This window comes from Ostrea edulis, chromosome 2, assembly GCF_947568905.1.
Source record: "Ostrea edulis chromosome 2, xbOstEdul1.1, whole genome shotgun sequence".
Classification (NCBI taxonomy): Eukaryota; Metazoa; Mollusca; class Bivalvia; order Ostreida; family Ostreidae; genus Ostrea; species Ostrea edulis.
The window spans coordinates 97013053-97039678 of NC_079165.1; the positions used below are offsets into that span (position 1 = coordinate 97013053).

Here is a 26626-nt window from a genome sequence, read left to right on the forward strand (position 1 = left end):
AAATGAGGAATTTCCATGCAAGAAATAATGTGCCCCATGTGAAATTAACATAGTGTCACCTGAAAATTTTAACATGAATTTCATATGAAAATAGCCTGAAATATGAATTCAAACTCAATTTTTCACGTGAAATTCGGGTAAAATTTCATGTGAAATGTTAACATGAATTTCACATAAAATTCATGCGAATTCCACATAAAATTTTCGTGAATTTCACATGTGAATTCTATTCAAGATTCACGTGAATTTCACACAAACTGTTGACATCGATTTCATGTAAAAATTTTATTCCTTGAATCTCAGGTACAGTTGAACGTGAAAAAAGCAAAACTCGGTATTCAATGCTGATGATTTATTGATTGAATTTGTTTCTATACGCCCGTTGTCAGACGGGATAACCGCTGTGGTGGTCTAGAGGTAGAGCGTTCGCCCCGCTTGGGGAAGGTCAGAGTTCGAATCCCGGCCACGACAGACCTAAGTCGTTAAAACAGGTAGTGACAGTTCCGTCGCCAAACGCTCGGCATGAGTTGTGAATATGACGGGTCATCGGAGACATGACCTTAAAAACGGATGTCCCGTGTCACAGTAGGTGTGGCACGCTAAAGTACCCTCACTGCTCAATGGCTGTTTACAAGCGCCGAACATACATGTAGGCCTAGATTTGAAGCCCTTCACCGGTATTAGTGACGTCTCCATCTGAGTGAAAAATTCTCGAGAGGGACGTTTAACAAGATACAATCAGTCAGACGAGATGTATTATGTTATGGCGCTGTTCGTGCGTCCGGCTGGCTGTCCTTCTGAGGTAATGTTTTCCGAACTTTTCTTTCCCATAACGGATTCACGTAGAGCATTGACGTTTGGTCACATTTTCTCCAAGAAGCATAAGAGTGCGTTTCAGCTGGATTGATGCACCGTGACTTTCCTTACGGATACAAATATTGCCCTGAAATTTAGTCACAAGCTTCCTCTTGGAGGAATACAAGTTCAGTTTGCATTTCAGCTGGATTGGTGCAGCGTGACCTACTTTAAGGCATTATTTTTTTTACTCGTAATGGATTCAGGTATTACCCTGAAATGTAGCCACACCTCTCCTCTCAGCGAAATACATATTCAGTTTGCATTTCAGCTTAATTGGTGCACCTTGACCTACTTTAAGGCTAAATAATTCCTGGAGTTTTTCTCATTATTGATACAGATATTGCACTGGAAATTTGTCATCACTGTCCGGCGGGCGTATGATGTACCGTCTGCGGTACTCTTGTTACATGGTTATTTTCATCGTTATCCGTCTTTTAAACTCTGAAAAAGAAATACTTATGCGATAGAAGGACTGTTTGATATTATCAAAAGAGTCGTTTAATTGATGCAATATCCACCTTAACTGAACTTGACATGTACAGAACTATGAATGAAATTGCATGTGCGTGTAGTATAAACATAAAAACTTGCAAAATTATCAACGATTTGTGTTTGAAAGTGTATCCCGATAAATACCCTCAGTTTCCAGCATCAAATTGTTCCTTTATAAACAACAGATTTTTTTAGAATTAATATACTAGGGGGGGGGGGCTCTACAAATTAGAAATATCGTAATTAAGGGTACAAAAAGTAAAAGGAAAGAATAAGGGGAAATGAGAGAAATCGTGTATGGAAAGAAATATTTATATAAATACACTGTATACGTATACGGAACTACAGTGTAGATGTAAGTCCATTTTTTATAATTAAAAGCGTGATGACAAGTCAGAGAAAATCCATGATCTGTATCATTGAAAGGATAATGTCTACGCATGAAAATTGTCAACATTTTATTCATTCGAGCAAAATCCAGTGATGGATTTGTCCGAAGGGCGTCGCGGGGTTACAACCCAATCCCCTATTGGTTGAACATCTTAAACAAATATTGTCTTGTTCTTAATTTGCCATTTTGGGTCCTTCAACTTTCCCTCATTTTGAGGAAAAGGTACAAATTTGTCGTAACTCACTACCCTTAAATAGAACATTTTCTGAATCCGCCCATGAAAACCATCTCTTAACTAAACTTAGTTACTTACATTGCCTAATGACCGTATCTACATCTATTTATATTTTACCTTGATGTTAATTTTTTCGTGGGAAAACGTTTTTCACATGATATTCGTGTTCAAATTTTAGCGTAAACACGTTTTTCTTGTTTTGTTTTTTTAAAACGTGAATCGCTTTTCACGTGAAATTCATGTGAATTTCTTAATCTGAAATTCATGTGAATCACTTTTCACATGATGTTCATGTGAAAATTTTAATGTGAATTTCACGTGATATTCATGTGAATGTTTTAACGTAAACACGTGAATCACAAACCAGGTAGTAATTCATAATTTTGTCATACCATAGTTGACACACCATGTTCAGGTCAAGTAGGCAAGGTCAAGGGCATCAGCTAGAACCTTTTTTTCGGTGCTTCATGTACATGTAGGTACATGTAAGCATAACTCTCACGCATACAGCTTTTGATTAAAAGTTATGTTAATAAGCGTTCAAAGTAATTAACATTTCATCGATTGATATCTTAATTACGCCAACTACAAGCTTTTGTTTGTCATAGTTTTAAGTATCAACATAATTTTTCTGCTACTGACAATGTAAAACGAAAAGGTACCCTTGAATCTAAAAGTCTGGTATAATCATTTTCTCCAAGTCAAGGTTTTGTGACCCACCATATTTCTCTGTGAGGAATGTGGTAAAAGCCTAGACACGGGAAGATAGGCATAACAGACAAGATTCCTTTTTTTAATTTGTTACGTCTTTCTTTGAAATTCCAAAGAATGATTATTGCCGATTATTGCCGAAAACAATCTTTATGAACCCAAAATTTTTTTACTTCCACAGATTTTAATCCAAAACATATTTTCATGCTTCCTGAAAATTTTTGGGGGATCATATAGTCGGTGTGGTGTCTGCCCGTCCTACCGAGATCACATCTCCTAAACCTTTCATCAGAAATTGATATAATTGATCACAAATATTCCATGAGACAAGGACTTTTGATCCAAGGTCTCTCAAAGTCATTTTTGGAAAGTCCAAGGTCACTCAAAACATATAAATGTTACTCAATTCAACAGTTTTTGATAATAAAAAGTTCTCATCTCCTAAACCTTTCATCAAAATATTATCATAATTGATCACAAATATTCCTTGGGACAGGAGACTTTGGACCAAGGTCATTTTGGAAAGGTGAAGGTCACTCAGAACATATACGTTATATATGAAAAAAACTTTCATTTAAACAAAAACAAAAAACCCAGCTATTGATCATTGTGCGAGTCAATAGTCATATGAAGTAGTTCATTGGTTAGATGCAGTTCGGGCAACAGTTTTACTGATATTCTTGTTTGTTTTAGATCTGTGAACTACGTGGTATTGATGTTCATATGTACAATGTGTTCTGTTGTTCTCTGTCCTATGGTGTATATGGGTTTAAACTAAAATTAAATCTAAATAATGCGAAACAGTAAAAGCTATGGTTTACAAACGTAAGGTGTACATGTACTTTTGAATTCAAATTTTTTAAAATAATTTAAAAAACAAAAGGATTACATAATGCACTACAGCAGCTATGATTTACGTAATAATTTCCTAACTTACCAAAACCATGTTTTACACATACTGGTATCTTTTAATGAAATCAGCGTTACATATTTGTCTTTATCATTGCACTAATAAAGAAATTCATTAATACATATAAACCGGGGGGTCAGCGAGACGATATCTCCTACATTCTGTGGAACTCCTGGTCATGTGTGTTAGTTTAGTCAGAACAGGGGTCTGGGACATGTTTAAGCTGTTCGCTGGAGTGGACGTGGAGTGTCTTTAACGCTTAGAGGTTGTCTGTCAGAACAAGCGTTCATTATCAGTAGGAGTTCCTCATTCCTTGTTGTGAAATGTCCACAAAACCTGCCATTTGGATCTTATTGATTGTGTTATGTAAGTTTTTCACATCTTATGTTTCTTATCTTATTTTTTTAAAAGAAAGAAAAATGTTTTTCAATACTTTGAATTACGTATATACCAAGTACGCTGTAGGTATTCCAATAATATTTCGATTTCTCTTTTTTGTTATTATTTCTAGAAATGTTTTAATCAGACAAAACTGGCATCACCGACATAAAAAACCATAACACTTTTAACATTTTCATTGTTATTGATTTATTCATTGACTGTAGTTTTTAAAATTATACTTTGACTACTTTTCAAAATAGAAATTGTAATAACTTATTTTAAAGTGATCACATAAACTGTACATAATTTTCGAAGGCATTTTAAAGTCATAGTTATGTAGTATTATTTCTATAAATTTCACTTTCACTAATATATACACAAATTGCAATCATCCCTTAAATAGATAAACATAACTGCCCTAATTGAAGAAAAGAAGAAATATTTTAAAATATAAAATCTCTCTCTCTCTCTCTCTCTCTCTCTCTCTCTCTCTCTCTGCCTGATAACGACGCATAATATGATAAATTCAATTATTATATTTTGCATTAGTACAATTTGCGTCGAGTTCAACGCAGAATGTAATAACGCAAAATGGCATAGATATATAAGATCTATTGAGCGCCAAATTAGCATAAAATGAAGTAATTGAAAATAACATTACTTAATGATATGTATAATTTTTAATTAAATATGTACTATCAATCAATGGGAGCAATATTGAGTTACTGTTCTCTTTTATTGAATTAATGATATCATTTGTCTTAATAAGAGAGTGATTATTATAAGATAATCGTTTGAATCACCTCCCCCCCCCCCCCCCCCTCTCTCTCTCTCTTCCTGAAGAAACTAGTCAATATAATTAATTTCGGCATTGGAATATTTTTATTATCATACTACTTGTGTAGATTTTATACTTATTTCTAAATCATATGTCAAGGAATTTTAACAAAAGAAAAGTATAAACCAAAAAAAGTGAAAATTATTATCTATATCACCAGTAAATGCTCAGTGTCACCGACACGAATGATTTTCCACTACCGTTTCGTGTTACTCGGACCCCCGTCACGCATGGCCGGTTTGAATTCTTGTCTTCTACGATCGTAGGAGAGAAGTGTACATTTTCCTTCTACAGGAAAAGTGTCGCATTAACAAACATGTTCAGCTACACAAAAATGTAATTAACGGAACGATGTCGGGGTTTACACACTTTCCTGTTTATTCTAAATATAAATATGTACATATTTGTCATTAGAGATCGTATGTAATATTTCATCAGGATTTAATGGTTAATTGCAGTGATGACAATAGAACAAATATCCATGATTTTTTTTTCTTCAAATGGCGTTAAAGGAAACGCAGTGGTTTCTGATAAGCGTTTACATGTTTTTGTGCTGAAAGTGAATATGGCTCGGAAAAAGTAACTTCAAATATGTTAATAAATATTAGTCTGGTGAAAGCTACCCCCTACTTTTTCACCGCAGAAATATTACCGACTGGTTTTAGTGAGACTGTATGATTACAAAACTGAAGAAGTAAATAAAGTGTAAATATAAAGTATATATTTCATATGCTAAAACTTTATTTTAAAAACAGGTCATTAGTAACCAATGGACGTCTTTAGCGTTAATTATTTTATTTAACTCTAGATGTGGATGACGTCTTTATCGTTAATTATTTTATTTAACTCTAGATGTGGATGACGTCTTTAGTGTTAATTATTTTATTTAACTCTAGGTGTGGATGACGTCTTTAGCGTTAATTATTTTATTCAACTCTAGATGTGGATGACGTCTTTAGCATAAATTATTTTATTTAACTCTAGATGTGGATGACGTCTTTAGCGTTAATTATTTTATTTAACTCTAGATGTGGATGCTGTAGAATGTCAATGGGGCTTAAGTTTTGGTTGGTTCTGGGGAAAAGTAGAAGACCTCAAATCCTCTAAAGTGGAGTCTGGTGTGGTGAAATCGTCAGCGTATTTTCCTGGATCCAAGACTAAGACTGTTTTGTTTGACGACAGTGATAGTTCATCATCAGAAGAGGATTCTGTAGCCATTTTTTCCTCCACATTTGATCGGCAAGGGCGCGATCGCTCGAATTATCGCTTAAGGTCAAGAAACTCAAAAGGGGTGAGAAGAAGAAAAAAACTGAGAAAGCATGGCAAGAGAAGTAAGAGTTCAAGGAAAGGACAATATCAGAATGGTATTCAGAAACTTCGAAGAAGATACAAGGACCATATCCGTCGAAAATATGGTAGAAAAGCACGAAAAGGCACGAAGCACAAACATTCAAAATCTCGAGATCAGGACATTGCATCGATAACGCCGAGAAAAGATAGAACAAGTATATTAGAGGAACTTCTGAACCCACGTCAGGATTCTCAAACACTCGGTACTGCACCTAATGCGAAACAAGTCTCTCAGGCAAACGCACAAGGAATTAAACCAAGTGCGACAGTAAAAAAAGCAGGACATATTCTTAACAACCATACCAAAGTTGAAACAACTACCAATCCAATTTATGAACAGGAAGTTGAAACTGAAAACGAGATTACTGATGCTCCTGAAACAGAAAGACAGTTTACTTTACCGACAACCACAACGACCGAACTGACAACGCCGGAACCAGAATATGAATCGGAGTACTATGGAGTGATGGACCTGTTTGGAGACGCACTTGATATTTTCAGACCCAGACCAGATTTAAACGTAGGAGAAAATATGCACTACAACGAAACTGGTCAATCAGAACAAGAAAATGTACAAAACAAGGGAACGGGACGCGACTTAAATACGCAAGCTTCACCACTGAAATCAAATGACGTAGCTATGCAAAATTTGGGAAAGCCCCCACAAAGCAAACCAGGATCATCAAATTTTGAGACTAATAGCACAGAAAGGAAACTCATTAACAAAGATGGCGTCACTACAAAAGGCAATACTACCTCAGATTCGTCACCTGTATATATAAAAGAAACAAATAAACCTGTTGTGCCAACGCTTCAATCCCAGCAATTCAAATCAATCAATGTTAACCCGAAAATTACTTCGAAGGGACATTCACTACCGCAGCAAATGGTTTCTGCAGAACCGGTTGTGACAGCGCCTCAGTATCAGAAATTTATATCTTCTAAAATAATTAACAATAACCCAAAAGGTACTTCTGGGAGACTCTTGAATCCTAGACATTCAAGACTCCAGGAAACGCTTTCTATTCCCATAAATCCAGCTGACCAGAAATTTGAATCTTCTAAAGCAATTGGTATAAACCAAAAAAATACTTCTGGGAGACCTTCAAAACCACAACAAACGGTTTCTCTTCCCACAAAACCGTATGACCAGAAATTTGAATCTTCTAAAATAATTGATTTAAACCCGAAATTTGCTTCTGGAAGACCATCAAAAACACAACAAACGGTTTCTATTCCTGCAGAGGCAGAAAGGAGATATTTGGAGAAACACAAAAATCAACCAACAGCACTCCAACTAGGAGTAAAAGAGAAATCATTCACTTTACATGCTGATCACCCACAAGCTTGGAAATCATACGACATCATTGATCCCAAACAAAATATAATTTACGATGACAATTCTATTAGGAAAACACCAAAGGAACCAGCATCTGCAAGAATAAAGGGGAAAACGACACAGGGCCAGACGGCAACTACTTACAAAGCATCGATGTACAAAGAAACATCGAAAAACAACTCCCTTGCGAACAGAGGTATGGTTCAAGCAAACAAACTTTCACAGGACAATCCAATAAGTAACGGAGTTAGACATTCCATAAACAAGCAATCAGGTGTAAAAATGGGAAAACCATGGCATTCAAACATGATAATCCCCAACAATGATAAAAACAGATCAAGTCTCAGACCAGGTGATTCCATAATTAATGGGAAAAATGGCAAGAAAATAAACGCCTTATTTGCAAATGCTGATCGTAAGAGGGAAGAAGGCCAGAAGACATCCCATAATGAATTAATGTACCAAACAACTCCAAAAATCAGTTCAGCAAGGGATAAAGATATGTCACATGGAAACGAATATTCACAGAAATATCCAGTAAATAACGGGGGTTTATTTTCTGCAATTAAAGTACCAGATTCAAACTTTAACAAAAATGAAAAGCTATGGAATTCAGATAGGACCATCTCTAACGTTCAAAACAAACTGATTTTAAAGCCAAGTGATTCCATGAATAATGGCAAAAAAATTAACACCTTATATCCAAAAGATGTTTGGAAAACCACAGCTAAGATGCCAACATTTTCAAGTAAAATTGAGAAAACATGGGTAGACGCTTTCCTGCCTGAAAAATTTACAGCACCCAAAAGAACTAATATAGAACGTACCAAAACTACAAGTTCAAGTTCTTTGAATGGCACTATACGAAGCAGGAAAGTAGTTCCTAAAACGTTAAGTTCTTTATTTAGCCTACCTAAAACCACTCGTGAAGGTCAAAATGTTCTACTTAGTAGGCTTGGGGAAAAAGTTAACTTTTCAAAGACATTCATTCCAGCTCCTCTTGACTCCTCTTTGTCACAATATTCCAAAGCAGCAAACAATGTCTCCAAATCACCAGACGTAAACGCAAAAGGAGCAATTGTGAATGTTTCTAATCAGAATTTGGACATTACTGTCAAAAACAGACCAATAGCCACATTGTCACACATGCCATCTTCTGTGACTGCTATTCCATCAGATCAAACTCGATCATCTTGGGATAACAGTGTTAATGATCGAATGTCTTATAAATACAAAAAACCTGAAATCAAACGCGAAAAAAATCTTGTTTCGAGAAAACGTGATAATATTGGTGTACCTCACCGATCCCTGACAATCAGTGGTAAAAATAGCGAGCAGACGAAATCAGGGATACTAGCAACATGGAGCACAAGGAAAAAGACTGATCAACCACAATTGCAGGATAAGTTCCATGTAAAGATTTCTGGGGAATCCAAGAAAACTCGTCAATTCCAACCGGTGGTAAATTCAGATTTTAACATGGGAGTCAAAGGTCGACTACAACCACAAAGAGCATCTAATTTGATATCTGAGGGATTCCCTTCAAGAATTAATAAGGAAATATCAACTAAAACTGATACGAAGGTGGACATGTACCCCGATATACCAAGCCAAGGTGATGTTCACATCAAACTACCAGAAATTCCTACAAGATTGACTAAAGAACTTGGTCAAGGAGATAGAACAAATAGTCACCAGAAGAGCGCACCAGAACCTCCTGTTGTTGTTGAACAAATTCAAGTACCTACCAACAGTGTTTTCAGCTATCCAAGTTCCAATAATACGGAAAGAACGCTTTCTTCAACATCCATAGACGGGAGGTTGGTTAACATACAACAGCCTCCAGCAACAGCTAAGAAATTACAATTAACACTTCTTGAAACTGAACAGAAGCCAAACTCAAGGATTGCTGCTCCTTTCGCTTCAGGTTTGAATCAAAGTAAAAAAGCTAAGAGCAAAATGATTCATGCACAGAATATACAACTCATTCCATATTCAAATGCAATACCGATGAAGATATTTCAAGGAGAAAGTAAGCATTCAGGAAATGCACCTCCACATGAACTGTCCCCGTTCAAACACGATGGTGGCAAACGACACGATAAACCAATTAAAGATCATCGTACATCCAAAATGCAATCTAATTTATTAGAGAAACAATCTGAAGCCCACATCAAATCGAATGTAGGTCACAAGGAATATAAATCGGAAAATTTTAGATTAACTTCCGCAGAAATAATGACTACCCCGAGTAAAAAGGAAAGAAAGAATATAACATTGCCGAGTAGAAGTCATTCTCCAGGCAACTTGCCTAGGATTCGTAATGTAAATGATTCTAGATCACTACTACATCGTACAAAAACAGGGGGAGGTAGAAATATTATTTCGGAAATGAAATCTCAACTGCGTCAAAATGTAACCTCTATTCATAATGAAGTTTCTCCAAACACATTAGAATATCAAGGTACGCCAGTTAAAGTAGAGAAAATACCAAATGTTTCTCTTTTGTCAAAACAGAATCGCTCAAAAGTAAGCACAACTTCGCGTAAAGTTCATAATGTCGCCTTTTCCGGAAAGCATCTGAAGCAGACGCAACTTAAATCAAATATTTATAGTAATGGTGGGTCAGGAGAAACTAAACCATTAGGACTATACAGTGCTTCAAATACAGGCATGCTCAAAACGAATGTTCGAGTACCTGGGCAAGGAAAATTTGCTCTTGGTGAGCCTCACATAAACACTTCCAACAAAATGGATGTGAAAAAATTTAACTCATCTGGTAGATATAATCTTAAGAACCCGCAACCAATAGTCACGGCTTCTTCAAATCCAACCACCAGAAATGGCGAATTTGAAGCCGAACAAGAAGGACAATTACAAACGACTCAAAGCAGAATTCACCTGGGATTTAAAACAACTCCTAGTCCCTCTACTAGAAACAGCGAATATGAAGTGGAGCAGGAGGGGGAATTACAAACAACCAAACGGAGTACCTCAAGTTCACGTCCTACGACCTCTGCTGGTGAGATTGAAAATGAAGCAGAAGAGGAACAAAGGCCGAGTTCACAACCAACGCAACGACCAACACAACAATCGACAACTCCGCAAGAAGAGTACGAATTCGAAAATGACTATCCTACAACAATGGGTGGACAAACTGGAGGAAGTGGACGGGGTCCTCAAATGGTCGGAGCGGCTGGAGACGATATATTTAGTGGCTCTTGGAAGGAAACAGTGAGGGAAAATGCAAGGGAGATTGCTTTAGAAATGGAAGGAACATGGACAGGTTTGGATCAATGACAGCATGAGAAATGCAATATATCACCTACTGTGGAATCATTAGAATTCGCGGTGGCTCAATTTTCGTGGAATTCGTGGGTACCCCTCACCCACGAATTTACATCCCCAACGAATATAGACAACTAGTATACAAGAATCTTAAAAATATATAAATCCACGAAATTACGTCCCCACGAACCCGTAAAATTTCAGCAATCCACGAAAATTGGCCCCCACGAATTTAAATGATTCTACAGTATTAGTCGACAAAATAATAATGTTAGGTATAATAATTACACTTCCTTTAAATGCCTTATCACTTAGGATTAAATTGAAATTTATTTCTATATTTCACTTGCAGCGGTCAATGGAAGTACAATTGGAGGTAAAAACACATGCCCATCATATAAGATGCGTTATCAGGGGAATGCGGTTGTTTTTGACACAATTGTTGATCAATGCAGAGTGTAAGTATTGGGAAACCAACACACACATAAAGCTTATAGGATGTTTCTTAGGCGAAATATGGTGATATTTAAGGATAACTTTGTTCGTCTTCCGTCTGTCAACTTAAGAATCATTTAGTTGAAACAGAAATATGTTTAGCATATGCATTCCATTTCTGATGATGTGTTCCTTTGGAAAATCCAGTTAACGTTGGAAAAATAACTTCGTTGTTGTTGATGTTACAGTATCATAACTTGGAACAAACGACAGCAAAGGGAACAAGTTCAAGAGAAAGTTTGGTGGGGGGTCAACGCTTACTACAGATCAAGGTTTGCCATCCTTTAGAATGTTCCGTTTTTTATTCTACTTAGTCCATTACCAAATAGCTCAATCTACATAGGAAATATAAATTTTTTCAAAATCAGTGATTGCACCTTGCATTTAGAAAACAACCGATCATAGAATATCCTTTTAGGAGATTCACTATACCCTTAACCAAATGTTTTCTTGATATTCATTCTAGAACTATTTTTGTGCCAGTCGTCACGTATGTTGACCTTCGATGACAGAGCGAAGCATATAATATTAAGAAGCCTGTGAGCGACGTGGAGGTATCGTCTGTGAAGGTTGATGTACATGCCAAGAGAAGTTTTCTGTATATTACTCATTAATGAAAAACTGGAAAGAATTGTGTCAAATGATAAGGACGTACGTTTGTATCTCGATAATAGGAATACTAGAAATGAAGAGCATGTTTGTGTGTGTTTCAGGGAACTGATTTTATGGACTGACAATATTCTCTTTTTTCCTCTCTCCTTGGTTTGCGGTCTTAAAGTCGATATTACCGCATCAAACCATAGATTAGTATTATTGTTTAAGATATCAGATTACAACTATTGTTGTCATCCGTAGAACTGTCTGCATGCTCAGTATCTGTAAGCAGGGGTCATGACTTGAATTTCTTTATATTTTAATGTATACATATTGCTATTGTTAACGTGTAAATCCACTCAGAAATTTGTTCTATAGTGGATTGACTGATATTTACTAGCATTGTGTGTACAAGTAGATTGCAGCTAAACCAATGGCTTACCTTTATAAAATACAATCCCGTCACTTCGGATTTGCTATGTGTTGAAATACGAATACAAGAATCAATTTAAATTGTAAAATTTTATTGTGTAAAATAAATGTATTAAAAGTGTGATCGAGCATGGAGAAAAATGCGTGATTTTTATTTTTGCTGTCACTGAGAAGAGCACATGCACAATGTATATGTATTATAATATATTTCAATATCCATGTCTGATATGAATTACACATCACAGAGAAATTCTAAACACTCGTTCACATCTCATTCTCTGTAAATCTACTAACGCAAGAAAAGTGATACAATGTTTTCAAACTACATACAAATATGGTGCATGAAATGGAATGTTGCTCAGTTGGTTAAGTCAAATTGCACTTTAGTTCATTGTATAGTCTATCATAAACAACAGGAGATGACATCATTTGATGTCAACAAGGGAAAATCGTACTTTTTCTTGGGTTGACCCAGTATTGTAACCCTCCTCTTCCTCCTGGTCTGTCAATATTATGTCTGTAGTGTTCAGCTTATTACGTAAAGGCACGCGTTCATAGGAACCTGACTCAAAAGTCGACACGCTTCTTTGTGATGACGCGGATAATGGTGGGGAGGACATGGGCGGCCTTTTGGAGTAGAAACGAGGCTCCTCGGTTAGTTTGACAATTTTAGGTTGGTCTTCAGTGAAAGTGTTCTGGCGTGGTCTTAAATAAAATTTTTAAAAAAACATGAAATAAGTATACTCAAATGTCTATAATGACAAATCAGATACATGACATACCAGGAATGAAAAAAATATTGATTTGTGATCTTACAGACGCGGTCTTGATTGACGAAGTCTTTCAAGACTATCTGTGTCATCTGAAAGTACAAAATAAATTTATAAACCTTAAATCAGAACGAATATTTGATGCATTTCAATTCTGTATAGCTGATCTATAATTATGAAGTGCTCTCTTCAAGAAAATAAAATCAACTTCAAATTACGCGCTATTTGTGAACTTACATGCATAGTTCTTTTTAACTCGTTGATTACATTTTACGTATACCCCACAGCAAACAATTGCAAGAAAGACAACTACACTTCCAATGATGATAGCAATCAATAGAGGGGGACTGGTGGCCAGTGAAACTTCTGAAAGGTACATGGAAATGTACATTTATCAAATTATACATCTATCAAATTCCTCCTTTATAGATACTTTCTTCGAAAATTGACATATATTATCATCATTGAAATTCGATAATAACCTTTTACGTCGACTTGAAGGCGCGATTCGGCTGATTTAAAATAGTTTGACTTGGCCTCGCAAGTATATTCTCCGGCTTCACCACCAGAAACATCGAACACTACTAGGTGCCCATTGTCCAAACCCCCGTAAGGCAAGAATGTGACGCGGGAGGATAGCTCTGATAGGCTCATCCCATTCTTCTTCCAAACGACAGAGGGCGTGGGGTACCCGGATGTCTTGCAATAGACGTGAAGAGAGTCTCCAACATTTATAGTCTTCATTCCATCAATGATGGTCTTTGGCGGAGCTGTTGACAGAGAATATGTGAGAGATTACGGTCTACAATTGAATGACACAAGTAATATCAAGCACACTATCAAATCATAAGATTTAATAGTTTAATTACCATATATTTCCTTTGTGATAGAAACCTGTTGTTGGGAAGGAGATCCTACTTCAAGAAGAATGTTGCATTCATATTTTCCTGCGTCCGAGAGCTCTGAAAAAGAAATTTATCTTTATTTCAGACTTTTGAAAAAAAGATTATAAAGCACTACTGTCAATATATAAGAATAAATATAGTGGTACATACGTGTACGAATTATTTGGAGAGTCCTGGAGTTCGGGAAATAGTTCATTCGACCACTGGAATCTAGTTCCTTTAGTGGCACCCCTTCCTTAGTCCAGAACATTTGATAAGACACATCTATAGGCAAGCCTTTGACGTCACATTCCAGATACATTGTCTTGTTTGGTGTGATGGCCTGCCAGGAGCCATTGCCACTGACTTATAGAACAATTAGCTAGAATGTGCTACATGTATATTAATAATTAATTTATCCGAGATATTATTAGAATTTTCATAATCTATTAATGAAAACAACCGACGGGAGACAAATATTTAAAACCATTTTACAATATGAAAGGCAGATTTCATCATTGCGAGAGGAGCGAAACAGAATTCCAAGAAAATTCAAATGTGAGTCGAGTAATATCAGTATATTTACCTGATAGTACGTTAACTTCCCAGGATCGAGACATTTTTCCAATGCGACATGTGTAATTACCACTGTCAGAGGCATCAGCATACGGCTTTCGAATTGATGATGTCACAAACACAGCACCTTTGGACAATTTGATATCCCTACTAATTTGGAATTGTCGGTTGTTGATGTTGCCACCAGAGTATTGCCATGTGAAATCACGATGGTTGAGAGAACGATATTCACACGAGAGATGCACAACATTCTGGGAAGACACCCAGTATCTCTCGATATTGGGGGTCTTTTCAAGTGTCACTGGTAATATGAAATTGAAATTCGATTATCAATTAATCAAACTTATCACATCTGCAATATTACGATAAAAATTATCACATACCAAAGTAACCATTGAAATACTCAAATAATCTATTCTAAAAGCAATATCATTTGGCTTACTTGCATGAACCGTTACAGTCTCACTGAATGTACTGTTTGGAACAAAGCACGTGTAATTTCCTGAATCCAAGTACTCGGTTTTCTGTTTTTTGATTGAGTCCGTAATGGTGACCCGTCCACCAGACAACTTCTCTACGGAGGTTCTTCTGAAACCATTTACCGTTTCCATGCGAACAAAGTTTTTGGACCACAGTACTACGTCCCTAATAGGTCCAGTGTATTCGCAAGAAAGTTTCAAAGGTTCCGGCACTGGTAAGTTGATTACTCTTTGAATCGGGTGTGCTATTCGTAAATCTGTAAAATGATTACGTGGACGCTGTATGATTTGAAATTTAGTTTTCAATGCATTGCTAATTTACTGAGATGAATTCCTTTACAAGTTTGCATTCATTTTAACTATACCACCTGTATCAAATATTATTTTTAACGATATTTTCTTTAGAAAAGTTTGCGTATTAATGAAACGTGCGTCGTATTAATAAAGCGTGCGTCGTATCAATGAAGCGTGCGTCGTATTAATGAAACGTGCGTCGTATTAATAAAGCGTGCGTCGTATTAATGAAACGTGCGTCGTATTAATGAAGCGTGCGTCGTATTAATGAAACGTGCGTCGTATTAATAAAGCGTGCGTCGTATTAATGAAGCGTGCGTCGTATTAATGAAACGTGCGTCGTATTAATAAAGCGTGCGTCGTATTAATGAAACGTGCGTCGTATTAATGAAGCGTGCGTCGTATTAATGAAACGTGCGTCGTATTAATAAAGCGTGCGTCGTATTAATGAAACGTGCGTCGTATTAATAAAGCGTGCGTCGTATTAATGAAACGTGCGTCGTATTAATCAAGCGTGCGTCGTATTAATGAAGCGTGCGTCGTATTAATTAAACGTGCGTCGTATTAATGAAGCGTGCGTCGTATTAATGAAACGTGCGTCGTATTAATGAAGCGTGCGTCGTATTAATGAAACGTGCGTCGTATTAATGAAACGTGCGTCGTATTAATGAAACGTGCGTCGTATTACTCAACACTTAAAATTACAACTGATACTCTATATAAACTACACACTTTGAGGTTTAAGACATTATTTACAAAATGGAGGAAGCATACTTTGCAGACTCTATGTTAAAAGGACTGGTTCACGATTTTTTATATAAATATTTTTCATTTTTGATGTTAAACATTAGAAATATAACTCATTTAATGTTGACAGCCAAAATTTTGACCTTCTGAATGCATGAATGAAAGCAATATTTTAGCCTTAAATATGTGTTATGTAAACAAAGACTCGAGTCTTTTTATGTAAACAAACAAACAAGTGAAATATTGATTTTGTAATTTAATGCATCTTAATTTTGCATAGTCACAAATTTTAACTTTTAGATTACATTTTTCACCCCAAAAATGCTTGAAAAATGAAAGATATAATAATACTTAGATCGATATCCATTTCTTTTGAAAATTCCGTAAACAATAACATATCGCAATCTTTGTTTACAAAACAAATAATAAACTCTCTAAATTGAGCTTCTGTGATGATGTATAACCTTAATTTTCATGTGAAATCTTTCAATCACATTAGACAGTAGATTTTGATCATTAAAAGTGAAAAACAAAATTTTGCGTAAAATCGTGAATCAGTCCCTTTAATTAGTTTGCAGTCTTTAATTTAAGTCATGGGAGTTACAGAATTTGAGAAACAAAAGTTTACGACTTTGAGAAATAATAGTTTTACGATCTTGAGAAATATGAGTTTACGATCTTGAGCAAAAAAGAATTTATAAAATTTTGGTTGCTGGGGTTTACAGATGGGTACCTGTAAAGTGCGAAACGAAACGAAACGAAATCTACCGAAACGAAACGAAATCTACCGAAACGAAACGAAACCCACCGAAACGAAACGAAACCTACCGAAACGAAACGAAACAGATTGTATGATCAAACTCTTTTAATTATAATAATTGAAAATGGTATCTTAGGCCCCTGTTAAAGTTTACACATATAAATAAAATTCGCCTCCCCTTTGATGTAGGCTTTCGACTTGACTGATACAAAGTTTTAAGAGTTGGAAAGTGGGGGGAGGGGGGGGGGGGGGTAAGCACAAAGTACATAAATACCATGTGCAATTATCTTCGGATCCATAAATTTCAGAACAGAAGGTTACAGGTCAGAGGTCTGGGGAAACACACTAAACGAGGGATGGGGTCGTCGGCTTTGAATCCGATTTTGGGTATAAATACATGTTTCAGTATTTTTTGCTCTAAAGACAAATATATATATACATGTGGATATTGTGTATTTGTATGTAGTATATCAAACGGTGGATTCAGAATATGTCCTCCCGTTCTCTTTGTGATTTCTGCTTAAAATCCCCTTGTTCATAAGCCTTTTCAGTTTACAAAATGCCGACCTCCTCCTAATATCATTGCATTAAAAAAAATCCGTTTTCCGTCCCGTTTTCAATTCCCCGTCTTAGCAACATCCCAAATTTATAGAGTTTTTCCATTATTGAAAGTACTCGCACCTCAGCAGTTAGAGATAAAATAAGAGGTTAAGAGCTCTTCCTGCTTTCAATTTTCTCAGACACCAGCTTCTTCAAACAATGTATCTATGCCCAAAGGCGGATCCAACGTCGGCGACCCCACCCCTCGTATAGTGTGTTTCCCCAGATCTCCGAGACTGTAACCCTCGGTTCTGAAATGTATGGATCCGAAACTAATTGTACATGGCATTTAATCAACTACGGATATATACTTTGTGCTTACTCCCCCCTTTCCAACTTTTAAAACTTTGTAACAGTCAAGCCGAAAGCCTACATCAAAGGGGAGGCGAATTTTATTTATATGTGGTAACTTTCACAGGGGCCTAAGATACGATTTTTAATTATTATAATTAAAAGAGTTCGGTCATACAATCTGTTTCGTTTCGGTGGGTTTCGTTTCGTTTCGGTAGATTTCTTTCGTTTCGGTAGATTTCGTTTCGTTTCGATTTCGTTTCGATTTCGTTTCGCACTTTACAGGTACCCGTTTACAGATTTTGGGTTGGAAGATTTTTACAAACTTCAAGTTTTGAGTTACAACAACTTACAGACTTTGAGATTCAATATAGTTTACAGACTTTGAGAAACAAGATTCTACAGATTTGAATTACACGAATTGCATACTTTGTGGTATAAGACAGCCTTTGATCTCCAGTCTCAGCGCTATGTCGCCGTTCCATGCCGTCGGGTATATTCTGATAAATTTGGAAATAACAGGTGAGGGAAGGTCGTTCTTAACTACCGTGTCATCGTCGCTGTTAGCGCGGAAAAACTGAAAGAATAAAGGAGCTTGAATTATCAATAGCAAGACGAATAGAGGACTCAGAAATATTACATTTCTTCTCACGGTAGGTATGTGTATACGATGGGAAAATAAGGTAACACTGAACGCAATAGGTTGGAATAAAGATGACAAATCTCGTAGAATATAACAGTAAACATCTCTAAGGTAGATGAAAAGATGCACAATAACTCGAATAAATTCAATAACTTTTAGGTTTCAGTTTAGCTAATTGAAAGCTTTTATCAAAATACCACATTACGTGATTGAATTGATACTTCTAATTTAATGCATGATTTTTTGAAAGGTAAATTGATATAAAGTTTAAGAAAATAAGCCCATTTAATCTTAATGATCTCCGATATAAACTCGTTATCTTAATGGCAGGAATGAAGGTCAAGCATTGAGTTCAGCATGCATGTGTTTGATATGCCGCTAAATATAATATATATTCAACTGTTAAAGAATTTAATCATTTTTTTTTTAATTGGAAGGGTAATATATCTTTCCTGGAACCACATTAAACAGTTATATTTTCTGAAAGAGGTTAGTGTAAAGCTCTGTAGATATACATTTATATGTATGCAAGTTTCTTAATATATTGGGAAGATTCAAGATACCAGTAACAGCAAATATCGCTCACTCTCCAAAAAACATTACATTTTCAGGGTTTCTCCCATTATCTTGAATCTACCCATAGGATTCACCTGTATACCAATAAATAGTGTATATATAGAAATAAACCACAAATTCTGTAATATCAAATACAATAAGCTTACGCCTTTACGTGTTCATATTTTGAATGATATTAGCTAAAACAAAATAATGATATCCGTTAACTTTCAAGATACATGTCATGTATATACATTCATTAGATGTTTTGATTATTACCTTCCCACAAGCTTAGTCTAAAGTATGTTATGACAATTTATAAAACGCCGTGTTACCAGGTTATTTTTGGACCTACGTATCTGGGGATTATGCTGAAAATTGAATGATAAATTCTTTCTATCAAATTAAAATACCATCTCAATAATTTTCAACACGTTTACATAACGATTATCGTTTGAAAATGTGTCATCACATTTTTCAAAAAACTTGTTATATATAAACGTCAATTGAGGTTTTTAAAATGTCTTACCAAGTCATTTCCTGACTGGTCTTTGTATTTATGCCAAAGGTCGCCATCTTGACTGAAATACACTTTGAACTCTGTAACCCAGTCCGATTGGTTACAACAGTTTCCTTCGAACCGGCCTTGGGTCCAAACTGAACGAACAACACTTTGTGCTTTGAATGCAATCTGAAACAGTACATAAAAATAGATTTCAAAAAACCTTATTAGGATCGTAAAACTAATTTAAAATCTAATATTTTTCGGCTGTGTGGTAATTATCTCTTTTACTGGTGACCCTGGATCTAGTTTATAACTACTGAATATATCCTATAACCACCGGATCTCACGTGTATCTACTGAATTTCATATAAACCACCACATCTCACGTGTAACTACTGAATTTCACATAAACCACCACATTTCACGTGTAACTACTGAATTTCACAGAAACCACCGCATCTCACGTGTAACTACTAAATTTCACAGAAACCACCACATCTCACGTGTAACTACTGAATTTCACATAAACCACCACATCTCACGTGTAACTACTGAATTTCACATAAACCACCACATCTCACGTGTAACTACTGAATTTCACAGAAACCACCGCATCTCAAGTGTAACTACTGAATTTCACATAAACAACCACATATCACGTGTAACTACTGAATTTCACAGAAACCACCGCATCTCACGTGTAACTACTGAATTTCACATAAACCACCACATTTCACGTGTAACTACTGAATTTCACAGAAACCACCGCATCTCACGTGTAACTACTAAATTTCACAGAAACCACCACATATCACGTGTAACTACTGAATTTCACATAAACCACCACACCTCACGTGTAACTACTGAATTTCACATAAACCACCGCATCTCACGTGTAACTACTGAATTTCACATAAACCACCGCATCTCAAGTGTAACTACTGAATTTCACATAAACAACCACATCTCACGTGTAACTACTGAATTTCACATTTACCACCACATCTCACGTGTAACTACTGAATTTCACATAAACCACCACATCTCATATGCAACTACTGAATTTCACATAAACCACCGCATCTCACGTGTAACTACTGAATTTCACAGAAACCACCGCATCTCAAGTGTAACTACTGAATTTCACATAAACAACCACATCTCACGTGTAACTACTGAATTTCACATTTACCACCACATCTCACGTGTAACTACTGAATTTCACAGAAACCACCGCATCTCAAGTGTAACTACTGAATTTCACATAAACCACCACATCTCACGTGTAACTACTGAATTTCACATAAACCACCACATCTCACGAGTAACTACTGAATTTAACAGAAACCACCGCATCTCACGTGTAACTACTGAATTTCACAGAAACCACCACATCTCACGTGTAACTACTGAATTTCACATAAACCACCACATCTCACGAGTAACTACTGAATTTCATATAAATCACCACATTTCACCTGTAACTACTATAAATCTCTCCTGTAACCACACAATCTAAATTGAACCACTAAATCCCACCTGTAATAACTGGATATCATTTAATCCGTTGAATCATACTGTAATTATTTAATTCCACCTGAACCATCGAATCTCACTAGTAACCATTCAATCTCACCAGTAACCATTGAATCTCACCTGCAACCACTTAATCCCACCTGTAACTACGAAATGTCACCTGATCATCTGAATTTCATTTGTGATTATTAAAACCTCACCTACGCTACGGAATCTCAACGTGACCACTGAACTCACCATAGCTACTAAATCTCATCTAAACTACCGAATCTTACCTGAACCACCGAATCTCACCTGTAACCACCGAATTTTACCTGAACCACCGAATCTCACTTGCAACCACTGAATTTCATCTACACCAGTGAATCTCACCTGTAACCACTGGTTTTTAGTTTTGTCTCCTGCCATCCATCCTCCACCTAAAATGGCGTAATTCCCATCATCCCTCTGCACCCTTTCTTCTTCAAGGTTTAGCCTCGCCCGTTCAGGACTGTCCGCATATAAAGAATCCTCGTAATAGGAAGATGCGGTCATGTGACTGTCAGGTACACCACGTGGTCCCGATACCAAATTATCGTCACATTCACCTATTTTAAAATAAGAACAAGGGCTATGATTGATGATGTTTAAACACTGTATAAACGACAAGTGCTGCAATTTCTCGCCCATGTTTATATTTCAAATACAGCTTCAATTGAGTCTCATGTTGGATGAAAATTGAATTTCACACATGTACCTTGATAAACTTCCAATGTAACCGTTTTAGAGAAGGGGCCGGCAGAACAGGTATATTCGCCGGAGTCCGAAAAACTGGAAGACGTTTTGGAAATATCTACTTTGGCTAGGATGTGATCACCGCTTCTGACAACACTTCCGACGACAAAACCATTTTGTTTAAGGTCTCTGCCAGACGCTGAAGACCACATGACTTTTACTCGATGGCTACCCTGATATTCACATGTCAAGGTCACCCGTTCTCCCTGAAATGCGATCACTCGCTCTATTTTTGGAAATATCTTCAATCGACCTACAGAATAAAAATAGTTAACCCATGATTAAATTCAAACTGAGGCTTTAAAGAGCATGTCTACTGTGCTTTTGTTTACAATCAGTTGCAAGAAACTGTGTGCTCTGTGAAAATATTTTCATCTGAACATGTCTTGTAGATATTTTTACTAATTACATTTAGATGCAACGTGTGTCCCGAAAACTGAGGGAAAAAATGAGACGACCACACAATTTGAATTTAAAAAAGACCTTGCACAACTTGTATGTTGACACTCTTTCTTCTGTTGTCTGCTGCACACTCATAAGTTCCCGCGTCCTCGAACTTGGTGTTTGTCTTCAGGTATCTGAGGACTGTCGTCTGTTTACCATCAGCATCAGTGAACGTCTCTGACGTCATGGTCGCCTGATCACTGACTCGTGCAACACTGCCTTCGTGAAACAATTGTATGCTCTCTTGGTACTTTGACGAAAAAGTACACGTGATATTCAAATCTCTGCCATGGCGAACCCATTTATCGGAACTTGGACTTATTGTCATTGAAGATCCTAAAATAAAATCATACATTTTGCTGTAAATGTTTTGCTGGCATCTGCGGAGTTTACTATAATAGCTTGTTGAAATTCTAGAGAAATATTTTAATGGTGCTTTCTTATTGCATCATGATTGGGCTTTGCATTCTATGTTTCGTCAATGAATCTTGTATATAGAAAACATTTTAACATACAAAAAAACATTGGGGGTTGATTTTAATATTCCATACAGATACAAAAATTGCTTTAATAAATGTATCAGACTTGTTTTCCAGTTTTGATTTGAATGTCAACGAAAGGCACTATTTTCTATAAATATCGTAGAATACTAAAAAATGATAATGACGTCACAGTGGAGTGAGCACATGAATGGATAATGACCGTATATATTGCAAAAGAAGGACTTTAAATGTTCCATTGTGATAGGTACTGGTAATATACTAAGCTATATTGTACATGTACTAGTTCTAAGTATAGTGATATTGGTGATATATACATATACATTACAGTTGATCTTATATATAGGTGTGTTCTCTTACAATGTTACTATGATGTAGTTAAAGATTTGTTAACACGAATCAAGAAACAGAATATTCTTTTAACAATAAAAAGTACATAAATTACGATATTCTTGTGGTATATTCGTTGATTAATCTAAACTAAAAATTCACTGATTTTACTAGCTAGTTACAGTATCAACACCACACTAGGACGAGAACGAGGGACGAAACATTAATTGCTCTTCACACTGCAGACCAACAACATATACTCTCGTGTACACGGAAATAAGGGAGATAACCGAGTCTCACTTCATACACCAGTATCAGTAGTGGATTTATAGGAGAAGTGACCCCCCCCCCCCCAGTTTAATCTAATACCTATCCTACCCCCTCGTTTAGTGTACTACCAACAGGTGTCTGACGTAAGAAACTGGAATTTAACAACTTCAGATATCAGAGCAATTAATCAAAGGGTATATGATATTCAAATGACTAATTCACTATTACTAAATCACTAATTACTAATCACTAAGTAAAAATTACTAAATCACTAATTATTCAAATTTTTATTTGAGAATCATTTTTTCTATTCTATTGCTGAATTCCTACAGCTTCAATGCTTTGTATTGGCTTAAAAATCCCCCTTCTCCCTTGTAAAATCCTAGATCAGATTAAGGGTGTGTTTAGGCGTACGCTAGTACTCACAGGTGTCCACACACTATTACAAAATAATAAATATTCATCAACATATTCAAAAATAGATACGCTCCTAAATGTAATTACATGTATCAAGGTCAGCTCAGTAGTTCAAGGCGCCGGAATCTTCATATGAAACAAAATTAAAGTGCGCAAGGAAACAAATCGTATTTTCTTCAATAAGGAGCACAATTAAACCTAATGTATAATCTTGCATCTTTATTCGACTTGAGCTAGTCTTACTTTGATGAATTAATAACGTCTAAAAGTGCATGACTTCTGTGAATGACGTGTTGGTCCCCGACAGGGTGTATTCAATATATATTCCCTATCTGACCATCTCTGTCAGTGGAACTGAAGTTCTACCCTTGCTGGTCCGCCTGCATGTCTGTGTCAACGGAAGTCTTAAACAATAACAGCTGACGACACTTCGAGAGTTTTAATTATAGTTACAAAATCAAAGCATGAAGGTTTTTTAAGTCGATGATCAAAGAAAATTGGGGAAAAAATATAAAGACTGAGGATTATGGGGTGAAAACAAAATGTTTATTATTTTTGCCTCCTGTCAATACACGCATTTCCCACACAAATATCGGAAAATGAAATAGTTTCGCTTAGCGGAAAATACTTAAAGCCCAATTGCTTACAGATGTGTTCTAGATTTACATATACTACACATACATTGTACGTATCTTTGTAATTCTTTTTAACATATATAAAAGTGTAAGATTTTTCTGAAATATCAAAAAGATAAATGTACATTGATCACTCCAACCAATAATACCTCAATCTAAATACATGTACAAATATTTTTGTTCCTTTAAAAAGTACTATCAAGCAATACGAGTTGGAAAGGACCTTCAACTTAATTAGTTTTATATTCGCTACAATCTATACAAACCTGCGACATGGTGACATAATACCGATATAAGAATCCCAAAGAACAACGTCATGTTTCTTTCTGTTGTTTTTCAGCAAAATTAATGAAAAAAATCAAATCCTAATCACCATTCCTTCATTGTTATTTAGGTTAACAAACCACACATTCGATAATTTGGAAACTTTAAAATTATATTTCCTTTAAAACACAAAATTGTGGGTCAGGGCAACCTGTTTTACAGCAAAAACAAATCCTTTTTATACAATATCCAGTGTCAACTTGTCAATACACATTTTTCTTTGCGATGGGGTCGCTATTTTTTCTTACTTCACCTTACTTCACGCAATGACTGTTCTGTATGCACCGCGACATCGATACCGCGCCAAAAACAGATAAGATTGTAATAGCCCGCCTCGCTCAAATAATCTCCATTGTAATTAAGAAGTATATTAAAACAATAGACCTGTTATTAGAGTTTACAGGGTGTTATGTCTACAAGAATTGTCGATAAAATCTAGAAATATTTATGTTTTAAAGGACATTTCAAGAGAAACAACTCTAACCGTGAAAGATGTGTCAATATAAATTTCATTTTGTAAACACATGTGTAATTTACTATGAAAATTATGATATGAATATGCCCTCAAAGTCATTCAGAGTTCGGGACCTGGTGAGCTTGTGCTATCGTGTTCATAACTCACGATTGCATCAAATTAATAAGGCGTCATTTATTTCGTAATTAAACAACAATTAACTGTCTTTATTTCTTCCCTTAATTAATTTACCCTTTACAGTGTTTGCTCTTGGCTCTGAATAGCTCTGTCTAGTTTCATTTCAATCTTTTTCAAGGGACTAAATAAATAAAGGAGGTCTACGGGAACAAGTTTAGTTTATCTCAAAAAGAGAGGTCCATGGACCACATTGCTCACCTGTACTACTACATTCTCCCATTTAAAGGGGCATGGCACGATTTGAGCTGAAAATTTCAAAATTTTATTTTTCCATTCTTAATGTTTACAATGTGGTATTTCTAATGGTCAGCAAAAATTTGAATCTCAGTTGTAGAGGTACATGGGAGATACAGAGCTTACAATTCTTTGTTATGTAAACAAGACTCGTGCCATGTTTTTGTTTACATAGGTTAAATATACCAATAAAAGTTTCATTTAAAGCGGATTTTTTCAAATTACAAGTTCATTCTAAACACAATTAAACAGTTTCTAGTTTTTGCCACATCTCATTTTATTTTGAACATATTTTCTATTGAGCAATTTATATTTAAACAAAAACGTGGCACAAGCCTTGTTTACATGTACATAACAAAGAATATTGTGAGTGCTGTATCTCACTTGTAACTGAAAACTGACATTCAAATTTTTGCTGACCATTACAAATACGTGTACCTTGGTTAAGAATTGTAAATATTAAAAATGGGAAAATAAAATTTTAAACTTTTCAGTTCAAATCGTGTCCATGCCCCTTTGAAACATTAAATCCCAAGTATGCCCCTTTGATTGATTGATTGTTTTACGGCCCGTCGATAATTTTTCACTCATATTGAGACGTCACCAGCTGTAGATGAAGAACCACAAACTAAGACCTATGCTTATAGCGCTCAAGGTCGTAGCAATGAGGGTTCTTTAACGTGCCAACGCCTGCCGCGACACGGAGCCTCCGTTTTAAGGTCATATTCGGAAGACCCGTAATTAATTCTCACGTCTAAATGCCCAGCGTTTGGCGAAGGAGCAATCATCACCTATTTCAACGTCTTAGGTTTGACCCAGAATCCATGGTGAGCTTTGTATCTCCCATGTAACTTGACAACTCACATTCAGATTTTTGCTGACCATTAAAAATACCTTAGTTAAGCATAATAAACATTAAAAATGGAAAAATAAAATTTGAAAATGTTCTGCTCAAATCGTGTCCATGTCCCTTTAATGATGAAGAGTCTGATGTTATTGATGTAAAAAAAAAATATTTAAGAAAGTTGAGGACTGTTTTCTGATTAAGACTAATTTATTAATTAGTCTAATAATATCTTAATAAATCAAAAT

General features: G+C 35.8%; 1 protein-coding gene across 3 annotated transcripts; it reads right to left on the reverse strand.

Annotated features, from left to right (window-relative positions):
- Positions 1-12389: 12389 nt before the first annotated feature.
- On the reverse strand, positions 12390-24926 carry LOC125681473 (hemicentin-1-like). Of its 3 annotated transcripts, XM_048921599.2 has the most exons (15): positions 24591-24900; positions 22212-22508; positions 21691-21981; positions 21327-21541; positions 19443-19604; positions 19249-19284; positions 18145-18292; positions 14987-15280; positions 14555-14845; positions 14140-14334; positions 13954-14046; positions 13567-13854; positions 13322-13450; positions 13131-13176; positions 12390-13019 (listed from the first exon to the last, which is right to left on the reverse strand). In XM_048921599.2, exons 1-15 carry the CDS (start codon positions 24640-24642, stop codon positions 12740-12742), a joined length of 2817 nt encoding a protein of 938 aa, XP_048777556.2. In that variant the 5' UTR covers positions 24643-24900; the 3' UTR covers positions 12390-12739. The 3 variants fall into 3 exon arrangements, with proteins under 3 accessions (XP_048777556.2, XP_048777557.2, XP_056011660.1); XM_048921600.2 differs by lacking the exon at positions 19249-19284 and having other exon boundaries at positions 24591-24926; XM_056155685.1 differs by lacking the exon at positions 19249-19284 and having other exon boundaries at positions 13352-13450; positions 24591-24924.
- Positions 24927-26626: the final 1700 nt, after the last annotated feature.

Coding starts and splice junctions, on each gene's coding strand:
- LOC125681473 (XM_048921599.2), bottom strand. CDS start 24,642: ATGACGTTGTTCTTTGGGATTCTTATATCGGTATTATGTCACCATGTC. Junction 21,542..21,690: donor TACATTGGAAGTTTATCAAG/GTACATGTGTGA, acceptor ATTTTAAAATAG/GTGAATGTGACGATAATTTG. Junction 19,285..19,442: donor ACCAGTCAGGAAATGACTTG/GTAAGACATTTT, acceptor TTCAATTTTCAG/CATAATCCCCAGATACGTAG.